Below are 13,919 nucleotides of genomic sequence, written 5' to 3' on the forward strand. Positions count from 1 at the left end.
ATCAAGAGTCTCATTTAAATGGCAGACTGTCATATCAATAGAGTTACAGATGTACTGTGTAGTTATTTTTTTTAACATTCTGATTACCTTCAGCAAGCAGTCTGAGAAAGTTGTTTGGTATATCAGGTTGCATCACATCACCTCCTAAAGAAAATACAGTGTTCATGGTTTTAACAAACCACTCATTATCTGGAGCATATGTAGAAGTATTAATAGGAAACAAACCAAAATGCAAGAACTATAGCTGTGTATTTATGTCAAACAGAATAGCATTCTTACTTTATTACTTGAAATTGTTGATCTATTGCTTGCAAACATTGATTGAAAACACTTCATATTAATACTGGTGCTTAATATAGACTATAACAATCAGTCACTGCACATATTTCTGTTGTGTTACTCACTTGTAAGCAGAAGGAAATAAGAGCCGTTCTGTTACAGTGATATGATTGGATGTGGTGGTATGTACTATGCATCCAGCTATGACTAAACTTAGCGCAACAGTGAATGTACTGAAACAGCAAATTGGGGGAGAAGAGTTCTGATTTTTTTCTTCTTAAATCATAAAAAGGATATTTTTCTGCCAGTTCAGCCACTTTTCCAACTAGGTCAATAGTAGTATATTCATCTTTACTTTGCCATAAAAAGGCAAGCATCTTCTCCACTATGACTGTGACATTTTGACCATTTGTTATTCGATAAAGCAGCTCCAGAGTCTAAGGAAAGAAAAAAAATATTACTACCTTGGTAATATATGACTGAACTAATTATTAGAAGATGTTTCAATCCACAGCTTTCTAGCAATTGTTACAGAAATATCTTAACTCTCTTATTATTTTTTTTTTAGCAAGCAAGGAAGTAGTTACATTTTTTTTTGCAAGTTTCAACTTCAATACATTTTCTAGAGCGTAAAACATTTACAGGCAATATATTAGTATTATATTGATCAAAATATTTTTTTGTTTACTTCTGGGAACTTCAGAGCAGCACTTTATTAAGTTTTTTACACTGATTGGATATATGAAATCGGAATTAAGCTAGCACGTAAGGTTTTTAAAATACACATCATTGACGTTTTGACACTTTTGAACATCAATATAACATATCAACACGATATCTGGAGTTTGGACTCTGTCCCACCAAAATTGTTTTGATGTGTTTATTCTGAAAACAAACCAGAAGACGATACCAGAGACACGTTAAAGTATATTTATGTCAATTTACCTCAATATAAAAGTGAGGTCAGCGTGCCCAAAAATGTTGGAGGCACTCACTTTTGCGCTTGTACTGCACATCGGTCTCTCTTTGCAAGGACCAACAGTAGTCACCCATCATGCTTGGAGTGAATTTTCCCCGATATCAGTTTTTCATCACCTTTATATCTTGATGAAATCTTTCCCCATGCTCATCTCTGACATTGCTTAGATTTGGTGGAAAAAAGTCGAGATGAGATTGTAAAAAAATGCGTCTTCAGTGACCTTCTCCCGTAAGCTAATATACTTTCAGCATATTCTCCACAAGCTCAGTATAATTCTCTGCTCTGTGCCTGTCAAGAAAATTCTGGACAACCTGCACGAATGAGGGTGCTGATTCAGTTGGCTTCAGTTTCTTTTTGAACTCATCGTCAAGCATCAGTTCATGGATTTCAGGGCCAACAAAAACACCTTCCTTAATTTTGGCTTCAATTTTCTTGAGACCAAACTTATTTCTTAAATGCTGAAATGCATCGCCTTTACTGTCCAGTCACCCTAGTTGTCCAAGACCTGGAACATCATAACTAAAAAACGGGACGTGCTGGATGAAAAACGGTTTTGAGATTTGGAGTCAGCAAGTGAAATTTGTTAAAGTCCAGGTAAAAGAATCCCAGTAGCAAAATGCTTGTTGACCAGTGATATCAAAGAAACATTAATAAAAAGTATGTTCTTTTTTTCTGGAAATCGAGTTTGTATTGTATCGAACTGTTCTCTACACAGAAAACATGTTTATCCAGCACAACATTACAACACCAACTAGAGAAAATTAGGAAAATAATTAATACTCTCTCACTGATTATTTTAACAACATCCATGTGGCCCACGAGTTCAACAGACCTCAGCATATTACTTAAAAAACAATTAAGAATTCACCATCTGCCTACAGCTCCACCACTAGAGGAATATATTAATCATAATTTATATTTCATCTCTTCCTGTGGTTATGTTAGTTTCCCATACCTTTATCTTTTCTGTTCATGTTTAATAAGATATTGGATTGTTGCCTTTTGACTATTACTTACTTATCTAACACTTCTATGAAGAATGAGTTAACAAATGTTACAATCACATTTTCTTACATTAAAGAGTTGGTGAATTTGGTGACTTGCTCTGAATCACAAAGTGCACTAATGGTGAGAACTGAGCAGGAAGCCTCATTGTTTACAGGCTCTTTAGGCACTAGACCTCATTGTCTTAACTTGTTAGGATAATGTAATTACTTTAATTAACAGGCAAAAGCATTTATTTTACAGCATTTGAAATACATAGGTTGCATGAGATAATTAATTCATTGTGCTAACCTTTTAAGATTTTATATACAGCATATATAATAAATCTTTACTTTGATAAACAAACATGTTGCAAGAGTAAGGACTGCATTGAAACACAGCAAGCAATGCATACCTCTGATTACATCAGAAATAAATTCAAGTACAAATTATTGAAAAGGTCTCTTTACCTCACGCTTGATAATTGGATCAGGATGATCCAAACACTGAATGATTGTCATTTGATGCTGAAGGGCAAGGTTTGGATCCTGCTGAACTACGTAGGTGAGAGCTTTTAATCCTAAAATTAAAAAGTCCTTAATATTTTATGATACATTACAAATAAGTCTGTGCTTTAGAAATTTGCTTTGTGGAAATTGTGGCATAATACTTCTTACAAATTAACTAAATTATACATTTGCAGAAATTAAGCTCTATTGGGAATAGAGAGCATTCTCAAATAAACCTAAATATGCATAAAACAAAACATGTAGTGACAGTAGCTAATATAAAAACTACAAACACAGTGGTTTATTTCATATGAAGAAAAACATTTTTAAAAATTAGATTGCCTCCCACATGATGCCCTACACCAACAGCAGCTTACATTTTGATATAATTTTCAAAATATCAAATTTGATATTTACAAATAATTGCACAAAACAGTTTTATGAAGAGCAGATTGACTTGTAAAGGTGTACTTATACATCAAAAGATGGACAAAATATATTATTAGATAAATGGTGATTAAATTGGAGTATGTAAAAATGAAAAATATACAGATAAAATTAAAAAAGAAAAAAAAAGGTTGAAAAAAATGTTAAAGAGTTGCTGTGTAGTTTGGGAAAACATGAACAACTAATCATTACAGTACAATTTCCAGATTAAACTGTAGAGAAAAGCCAAGCAAAATGACACCTTTTATTGGCTGACTAAAAAGATTACAATATGCAAGCTTTCGAGGTAACTCAGGCCCCTTCTTCAGGCAAGATTATCTTGCCTGAAGAAGGGGCCCGAGTTGCCTCGAAAGCTTGCATATTGTAATCTTTTTAGTTAGCCAATAAAAGGTGTCATTTTGCTTGGCTTTTCTCTACATTCATAATGGCTAACACGGTACAACACCCTAGTACTACAGATTAAAATGTAAAGAATATAAAACTGTGGATACTGAGAATTAACTGGTTAGAAAAAAATGCATACATTAACTCAAATATATTCTACCTAAAAGGATATGTGGTAGAAGGAAACAAATTACAATATGAACAGAGAAAGAAGCGAGGTGCTCTGTAAATACCAAAATGTTCATGCCCTTTACAACACTTTGAATATGAGCTCAGATCGGCAGATTACCAGTGTTTTGATGCTTGAATTCTGAAGAAAAATGCTAGTCAATAAAAAATACAGAAAGGGAGGCAGCTACTCTAATAAGGTAAAATGGAAACATACAAAGGGAACAGCAATGAAATTATATCACCAACTAGTTGTGTTTTTGCAATTATAACAGCCTATGCAGGGCACAATTTAAGTTTAAACATTGATAAGACATGTTTGGCCATAATGGTAATGAAAATATATTGGAAAAGTGAAACTGCTGTGAATATGAATAGCATGTATTCTTAATATATTTTGGCAATTTACAAAAAAAGCTTTACTTTCTATTTAAAGAATTCATTTGCTAATTATAAATGTTGTTTTAAATCAAGAGCATCATCAGTTATATCCTAGTGGCTTTACCAAATTGCTCAAGATATAAATTAGGCATAATTTGTAAGGTGCTACTATTTAAAAACTTGATCCCGCAATTTGCCTAATACCAGTACTTCCAAACAAGTATCAGATTCAAAAATAAGTTAAAATTACAATTAACAGCATAAAGAAAAAAAAAAAAAAAAAAAAAAACTTTTTCCACATTTTAAAAAGATGTTATAAAATAGAAGCAACAGTATAGCATTATACTCTTACCCAAGTACTTTAAGTTAATTTTATGTGACAGAACAAACTTCCCAATGCACTTTGCTGCCTTCTGAAGTAAATCAGATTTTGGATGTATAGTGTATACGGTCTTCACACATTCAAACAAAATTGCTAGAGAGAAAAAAAACTCAAAATTAATAAAATGAAATTATAATTAACTGTACTTTCCAGCCACTTTTAGTATGTTCATTCTGAGAATACCACTATCAATCTAGGAGAACACAAGTAGATAAATGCTTTGGTAGACTCAGAATATCCTATTAATTGTAACTTGAGAGATTCACTGATGATTACAACTCTGTAGCTGTTCACTGCAAGAGTAAATTCCTCAAGTATGAATACCTTGCAGTCAGCACTGATAAAAGTAAATGCTAATACAATAATATGTAGAACTAGGGGGCTTCGCTCGCCAACCCGTTTCCCCCCCTGCCTGCGACCGCATCTCTGAAACCCCTCCTAAACAGTGATAAAATAGGAAACAAAATTTTTTTTTAACTCCACTTTGCTGGTGGAGTACTACTGCTGGCCTCATGCGTAATCTGCAATTCGCTCGCCTACCCTTCCCCCGCCAGCAGTAGGCACCATTGTGAAGAAGGGGGCCGAGCGCACCCCATGAAGACGCGGCCGCTCCTCCGAAACCCCTCTTAAAACAGTGATACATTGGGAAAGAAGTAACAGATGTTTTTTTTCACCTCCTCTTTGATCGAGAAGCTGTTGGCTTGCTGCTGCTTTGTTCCATGTGATCTGAATTTTGTGCGGCGCTGCGAATGTTTATAAACCCTGTACAGCACCTGAACATTCAATCTCTTTTCACTGTTCTATTATTTCTCCGAGTAATATTTTCAGATTGTTTGCGCTAATGTGATCTTTACTCTCATTTTTGGAGACTTTCGAATTTTCCTAATTCCATTATCTCTAACCTGCTCTGCATATGTATTACTTACGGGACTTGCATCTGAAGGTTGTAAGTATGATGTGACTTGACCGTCTCGCAGGAAGTGAAAGTGTCTCTGTCTCCAGAAGATCATGTCTTGTCCCCAGGAAAAAGTCTCGTCGCAAGTTTTTTTTTTTTTTTAATAGGGAGATATGACTACACTTTCTCTGCATGTGTAGGCTTCATAGAATGAGTAAGAATTTCCTGTTTCTTGTGTGGAAGACAAAAAATTCACAGGGATGTTTTTCTGCTGTGGCAAGCCAACAGTGCAAATAAGAGCTCAAATTCAAAAACCCAGGGTAGGAGAAATTACTGGGTAGGTTGATTTCTCTATCTGGCACACAGGGGTTGGTGTCATGGTCACTTAAATTATATACATTATATTAGATCATTGCATTTGTTGCCATATCTTGAATAATAGTATAACTATGGAGGAACACCGATAGCCTTTTAAATTGTGAGCAGAAATTCTCCAAAAAGTCTTTGCACCTCTTCTAATCAAAATAATTGGTAGGTGGTGCAAGAGGCAAACTATAAGAATAAAATTGTATGAACACTAGGAAATTTCAAAATCATGAACATGTTAACTGATTTTGACATTTTAAACACAGATAATGTAGTACAGAATAAGAAAAATATTTCACACACAAGATCCTGGGACAGGTTACTGAAAAAAAAAGATAGTAGTCACATCACAATGCAAATTGATAATGAAATAGTGAGGGTCTGGATAATTTGCTGTGAAAGCTGTTTATTGTTCCCAGTCAGCATAACACTAGTTATGGCTTGGTGAGTGAAAGAATTGAGGCATCTTCTATTCTAAAATCTTTAATTGGATTCAGACAGGAGGATCTGGAAAGCCTCTTAGGAGTGGTGATTTTTCTAACAGTTTTCCCAGTAATGGCATGAAAAACACATACCATGCTGGAAATCCCCATTATCAATGATACCAATTAAAGAGATGATGACAGGGTTGGTAATCCAGTAAATATAATGTTGAAATACCAACAATCCTCATTGATAACCAAATGGGATCTACTGTCACATAGTATTTTTGCAACCATGATGTTGGTCATTGTTGACATTTGTCTTTTAAAAAGCCTTCTACAGACCTGACTGACACATGACCACTGAAGACAGATCAATGTGATTGGGCTACACAGTGTAACTTTTGATGACACCGAATAGGTTTTACATTAACATTTTGGTAGTTTATGTTTGTTATTGTCAGTTGTGCAAGCTTAAAATATTCACTGATTCACAAAAAGTACAGAGTGGGAAAATCATATGCAGAGTACCGCGACTGGAAATTATGAAGCATGCAAGCGAACCTATTCCTATGTTTATTTGAATGTTACTTCCTCACGCTTCAACCAATGTTTCATGAGAATTATGCAGTATATTTATTTTTGCACAACAGATTTTCCCTACTATAACCCACCTGACCCAAGCTGTGAAAATATAACAACATTATTATATATAAGCTACTATATGAAAATAGTGGTTGAAAATGGATCAATTTACTCAATTAAACAAATCTAAATTGTAACAAAAACAATCAGACTTTATTCAGTTCCTGAAAAATGTCATTTCTTTTAACACTGAGATCACAACTTGGACAAAAATCATGATGTAGTTCACAAGAATGTTTTCCTAATTCATTTTATGCAACAACAAGAACAAAGATATTGTACCAAAACAGCATGATGTTCACTTTGAAAACTGTACACGGTGTAAACACAAATTTAATTGGCATGTCCCTACCATATGTGATGTTGTGATTAATTTCTGCTCTTCTTAAAGATTCATCCAGAACATCATACATTAGTTCACTTGCACTGTAAATTTAAAGGAAACATTGAAATGGGTGTTACAGATTGAAATTGAAATTATCAATGCAGCATAGTACTTTCCAATATGTTACATATTTCAGGTCAAATATACTGTACTTTACGAAAATTCATTATAAACAAATTACAAAGTGTCTTTCTTTCCTTATGGAGCACAAATTTACAGGTACACCTCTTTATATATATTATCTGTACAACGTGAACAAATTTTGTCAATTATTTACTCAGGATCCCAAAGTTAGTCAGGATTGGGGATTGTCATTTTATGTACAGTACAGACATTTAACCAATAAGCTACACTGCCTGATATTATGTTTCTAATAAGAGATCTATTGTACATTTCAAAGTTAAATATAATTTAATTAAAGACAAAATGCACCATCATCTAAAACTGAAACGGAATATTTACTTTTCATAATTTTTTTTTTTAAGTACAAAAAACATGGACTTTTGCAGATCAAAGACACTGTGAAACCTAAATGTCATGCTACAGTTTTACCTTTGATCATCCTTTCCCAGTAAGGCCAAAATTCTCAGTAGTTGAATCTGTAACCATGGTGCTGGGACACTGTGGTAATTGAAGTCCACTGGGAGTTTTCCTCCAACAACCTGTTTTAGAATTGCCACAAAGCTCCCTGTCAAATCTTTATAGCCATCTGGACAATCCTGAAACAGTGAGATAAGTCAGGAGGCGTTATAAATGGTGGTGCAAAGACAGTCAGTACATCTGTTTGGTATATAAAATACAAAATAATAAGTCACAATAAAATAAACCAGATCCAATAATTATTTGTGCTATCAATACAAAAATCCGACAGCATTTCCTTCAGATAGTTATTGCTAGTTTTGAACATTGTATACGTATAAACTTAGACTGAATACAAAATGAACAATGAATTTATTTAAATCCTATGCTTTTCAATATAATATTATGCATTGACGAAACCAGCTTCCCTTCTGATGTGCTTTAAATTTGTAGCACACACTGTGCTTTAGCTTCAATTATATACATTGAGAAGGCAAGATTTAACTGATAAAAAAATAATCATACAACACAGTAAATATGTTAAAATATCCTAAAAAAAGAAGGTGTGCCACAGTGGAACATTATTTTATTTTTTTTCTAACTTTATTTCACCACCTAACTAACTTTTAAACAAGTCAAGTGGCAGAATTTTATTCCAAATATGATTCAAGTTAGGGAATGTATGTTCTTTGGGCAAGATGAAGTCAACATCTTGCCTGAAGAAGGGGCCTGAGCAACCCAAAAAGCTTGCATATTGTAATCTGTTCAGTTAGCCAATAAAAAGTGTCATTTTGCTTGACTTCTCAGTACTGTTAACAATATATATTTAAAAAGCATGAATTCAATGAATAACCAGTGAATGGCTGATGATTTATCAAAAACTAAATATGCTATGTCTTTAAAGATTATATTCTGGGTGCATATGGCACACACATTACCATAAGCATCCTTTTAAATATACTGTTTGCTCTCATATAACAGTTTTTCAGATCATGTTTTCACAATACACGGCAGCATGGTGGTTCAATGGTTAACACTGTTGCGTTACAGCTCTAAAGTGCTGGGTTTGTATATTTCCCCCATGCCTGTAGAAGTTACTCTGAGGAGTACTTGTATTTCAATTTAATTTCCTAAAAGATATGTATATTATTTTAGCAGGTGACTCTAAACTAGCCCAGTATGACTATGCTATGTGTTAGTAATTACAAGAGAATACTCTGAAATGTGCATGCACTGTTTTAATGATTATTTCACACATTGTGCCAAAAGAGTGCAAAGATAGGCACCAGTTCTCTCAGTCCTAAATGGGTTATAAAACAAATAGATAAATTGCAAAGCTAGAGTGTTGTCCTCATTGGTGACTCTAAACTGGCCCCATATACAGTAAGTGAGCGTACCCTGTGAGTAGATGATGCCCGGTCTAAGGCAGGCTCTTGCCATACTTCAGATACTGCCAGAATAAATTCCCCAACCTCATAACTCTGAAGTTGATTAAGTGATGGATTTACCAATTTCCATACGAAACATTTTCTAATAGTATAACAAATAAATCATGATATTTAATCCAACCTTAATCATTTGCTGATATATCTGCAAGGATGATATCATGACTCCAGGATCTCTGTCACAAAGTGCTTTCCGAAACTTGTCATGAATATGTTGGACTTGATTTGGAGCAATTAAATAAAACTTGTAAAGTGCAAGCACAGCTTTTCTTCTAATTATCTCCCTGTAAGAAAAACATAAACAGTTTTTATTGAGCAATTTATTCAAGAAACTTAAAGAGAGATGCTAGACGCCTGCTCAATCATAGGGGTAATACTTAAACAACCATTGTAATGGTTCTTTGTTATGTTCAGTAGAATTATTTATAAGAGAAATGTTGGAAGATGGCAATAGTTAATTCAGTCCAATTCATATTATATGGATGTGGAAATGATGCAGTCTTATAGTAATTATAGGTCTCCTGTTTTTATGAACATGACAGTTTATTTATTAGGGAGATTTTTGATCCAATGTAAAGGTTCTCTCTAAATACTGCATGTACATTCAGAATATCACAGAATGGAAACATTTACAGTGGACCAACTGAGTCTGAGATCAATACAAAAAGTTTTTTTTTGCACACCCCAGAAAAGAGTCATCCACTGACTAGCATTAAAAGAAGACCATATGAAGAAAGTTGGTTGTTTCAAATTCCATGGCTTGGAAATCTCCAGCAACCTGATTTGGAACTACAACATCAAGGCCAAACAGGAGGCACAAGAGACCCTTGAAATAAAGACTGTTAAATGAACATAAGTCTTATGCAGTTTGCTGTATATATACATGCATTAAAACTCCTTTTGTTGTTCTAGTGATGCTCTGTCTGTAGTAGATTTTGTGTTTAATACTTGTATACATTTAATATTCATTTTGATCACAACAGTCCTGATTTCTCTCTTAACATACAAATGATTAATAGCCTTATGATTTACCTACTGTGCTAGCCCCAAAAATCACTGACAGCTTAATACAGCTTACTGATGTTAAAAATAAATGTTTTTCGCATGCAGCACATATTGTTTGCATATATATTCACTTTAAATACTAGCATACATTTTCAAGTGAAAAAATAAAGCTTTTCCAGAGATGCTCTGATGCTCGACAGGAAACTGCTTCAGTATTTATTTGTAGTTATTAATAAAAAAACAAAACATTTCAATCAGTAATGTACATAAAATAACAAATGAAGAAGAAATGTTTTTATAGAAATAGTTCAATAATTTACAAATGTTTAAATATTTCTAAGGATATTCAAACATTTGTAAGCAGCAAGCGGCATGTAGACGTACTACTTTACAGTATGCTTCAGCAGTCAACACAGATTAATGGCATTTTTATGGTGCCACTTTACACAGTTTTCTTTTGTTTTATACCATGAATATCTTACCACCTGGACTGCATCATTCTACTAGAGTAAGAGGAACCTGTGAGTATGCTGTGACACAGGCAACTTTTCAAATTTGCACTGCTGCTCAGAAAAAAATCACTTCAGGATTTAATAGTAAAAAGCACAACACCACTTCTAAAAATGTTTTCAGTTTATAACATATACAGCTACAATTACATATTTCAAGGAATATGTATGTAAACAACAAGCAGCATGATGGACTGATTATAAAACTGTTAACACTAGTCCGTAAACATTTTTATAGTTTGTGAATGGTTGCCACACACAAAACAATGGCATTTCATTCACTTTTGCCGTATTACATGGGCATCCTTTTACCTGCCAAACTGTGTACTTTATTAGTATTTGTCTCATTAACCATCTCTTGTGCTGCTTTTCACAGTGGGGTAGCAACTCCTTTCTCATTTTGTTTAGAGTTCTGTAAGGAACAGGCTTGTCTTTTTGGTAAGTAGCTTACTTGCCATGATAAATGATGTGAAAATATTATCTCGGACTGTCTTTTCTGGTCATCATGTGGGATCTTTCTCCAAACAGGGAGTAGGATGTGGTGTATAACTTTTATTTAGATCAGTAACTATTCAAAATTAGATGCAATATTTTATGGTTTTGCTTGACTTACACAAAATAAAAGGGCATCAGCACGTCATCAGGAACAACCGTTCATCAACGGTTATGTTCTACTCTTACTTGTAACACATGGTGCAGTTGCTGCACAAAGTGTCAAAACATATGATATAGCAGCAAATCAGTCAGTATTTGAAGCACACAGCCAACATCAATTTGACATTTGGAAGAAGAACACACAAAATAGTATACTGTGGACAAAGCAAGCCACTAGTGAAGAGTGAACTATTTTCTAGATGTCCTCAGACGAGAGGCAGTAATACACATTTGGGAAGTAATGTTCAAAAATGTCTATTACATCGACAGGAAAGGATTTTTTGAAGTAAAAAGGATATGCAAGAGTGGTCAAGGGCAATGTGAAAGAGACACAGCAATTTACACCTGTGTACCAGCATTCAAAGTTCAAAGCCATTGCTTATGGCAGTAAAAGAATAATCTTTTTTGAGAAGAGAAAAAAAAAAAGTATTCATCAATCACATTCTTATTTTTCATACAGGCATACACTATTGGTTCATAGTGCATTTAACTTTACATTTCACTCCAGTTATGAAAAGTTCTCACTTTACTCAATCAAGGGGATTGTACAGCTAACATTTCTTTCCTACATATTACCCATTTATTATTTTTTAATCCACCCCTGCTGGGAAACACTAATATAACTTTGCAGCAGTACTTAAAAAGAACTGTTCATAAACTGAAACCCACTTTATTTGGCAGGCTAAAAAATGAACACAAAAAAGACCAGATTTTATGCTGGCAAAATACAAAGATAAACTAGCAAAATTATTTAACTTCACACTGTAACTGAATCTCTGCCACAGTGTGAAGAGAAATATATCACACAAGCTAATAAGATACTGTATGAATATAAATCAGAAAATGTTTTTTTTTTCTTATAATACTAATTCACCATATATTACCACAGAGAACTGTTTGGACCATATTAAACAAACTTGGAAGAGCCTAAGAAATTATACTTTAAAATGGGACAGGTTTGCTCTGAAAAATTAATACATGTATTAAAACAATGCTGCAGATATTTTGTATTACACAATGTTCATAGCTCATATTTGAAAATAAAATAAAAAAACGTCCATGATTAACATTAGAGGTAAAAGAGGGGCATTAAGGAATACAGTAAAATATTGAAATTAGTGAAATAATTACAGTATTGAATATTGGGTTTACTTATATATGGATGTATTTCTGCATTAAATATGACTCATTTATTTTATAAATAATACAAATCTTTAGTTTCCAACAATTATATGTGCTTACTTTGAATGCTGCAGTTTTTCTTCAACCAGTGGCAACACAGCTGGGATCATATCTTTTGGAAAAATTTGACTGGCTATAGTTAAAGCCATACAAACTTCTACAAGATTGGTACTCTGCAAATCCTAAAGGAAAAAACAAACCAAGAAGAGATGGGCTGATAATGATTTTATTAGAAACGTCAATGTTGATAGTTAAATTTGTTAATGCAGTAAAATACCTTTAATACTGTATTTACAAGAAGAAGAAGCAGTTCATGATTTTCATTCAAAAATAAAGAAACTGCTAGGTAACCTAAAAGTAAACAAACACATTAAAAAAGGCTTGCTTGTATAATTTTCTTACAGTTATGTAAAAATTGCCAACATAAAAAATTTTGATAGCACAAAGCCTACAGGGAACAGCATCATTAGATTATGTAATGCACCAAAATACAATATATACTTAACATACTTACTGGATATGCATAAAAAAATATACATAAACACACATGGATACAAGCAATAAAAACAATATATGATTTGATAATGAGCCTTACCCACTCTTTTTTCCAGTAGGCTGCCCTGCTGTGCTAGTTTAATTGCATGTATGTAGCCAAAAGAGGTGTCATAACCTAGCATTTCACAGTAAATCATTCTCACCATTATCTCCTTCATCTGTCTCTGAAACATACAAAAAGTCAAATATTTAGTATTCACTAGAGGTTTAAAAGTTAAAATATTTCAAACCCACTCATCATTGTTGATTGGAACACACTCAGAAGGCAAAACTACGGTCATATTTTACTTATGGAGGGGAAGTCACAAATACAGTAGGATGTACAGTATTTCTTAAGTAAGTTAAATGTTTCTTGAAAGACATTAAAATTACATCTCCTGAGTTTTTCTAGTTATGGAATTACCTAACTGACTTTACTGATGAATACTGCATTTACCTCACATTAAAAAAAATAAAACTCAATCAAAAAAAGATGCTGGGAAAAATACCACCTCAGTTAACTACATATATCTACATTTTAGGAGGACTTCAGGAGCTAGACTGTGAGATCAATTAAATACACAAAAAGAAATGTCTGCAATTCCAAGTATATATTTATATTATTTGGTAAAACAAAAGATTATAAAATAAACGATGATTTACGAGTGAAGCTGACATTATCATATAGAATTTACTGTCATTAAGTAAATAATGCAACATTTTAAAATCTGCTTAATTTAATTCAAGGTCACAAGGGGCCAGAGTCTATTTCGGCTGCACTAGGC

At 33.4% G+C, this 13,919-nt stretch overlaps 1 protein-coding gene across 1 annotated transcript in view; it reads right to left on the minus strand.

Annotated features, from left to right (window-relative positions):
* Nucleotides 1-13,919, minus strand: part of ap4e1 (adaptor related protein complex 4 subunit epsilon 1) — a 43,171-nt gene that overhangs the window by 19,421 nt on the left and 9,831 nt on the right. Inside the window, exons 3-12 of the mRNA XM_028822728.2 lie at nt 13,196-13,319; nt 12,878-12,951; nt 12,661-12,782; nt 9,375-9,534; nt 7,779-7,945; nt 7,194-7,267; nt 4,484-4,606; nt 2,713-2,822; nt 577-716; nt 88-200 (exon numbers count right to left, since the gene is read on the minus strand). Of these exons, the coding sequence (XP_028678561.2) occupies nt 88-200; nt 577-716; nt 2,713-2,822; nt 4,484-4,606; nt 7,194-7,267; nt 7,779-7,945; nt 9,375-9,534; nt 12,661-12,782; nt 12,878-12,951; nt 13,196-13,319 (1,207 nt within the window). The remainder of the gene's footprint in view (nt 1-87; nt 201-576; nt 717-2,712; nt 2,823-4,483; nt 4,607-7,193; nt 7,268-7,778; nt 7,946-9,374; nt 9,535-12,660; nt 12,783-12,877; nt 12,952-13,195; nt 13,320-13,919) is intronic.

The sequence above is a fragment of the Erpetoichthys calabaricus genome, chromosome 17 (genome assembly GCF_900747795.2).
Source record: "Erpetoichthys calabaricus chromosome 17, fErpCal1.3, whole genome shotgun sequence".
NCBI lineage: Eukaryota > Metazoa > Chordata > Cladistia > Polypteriformes > Polypteridae > Erpetoichthys > Erpetoichthys calabaricus.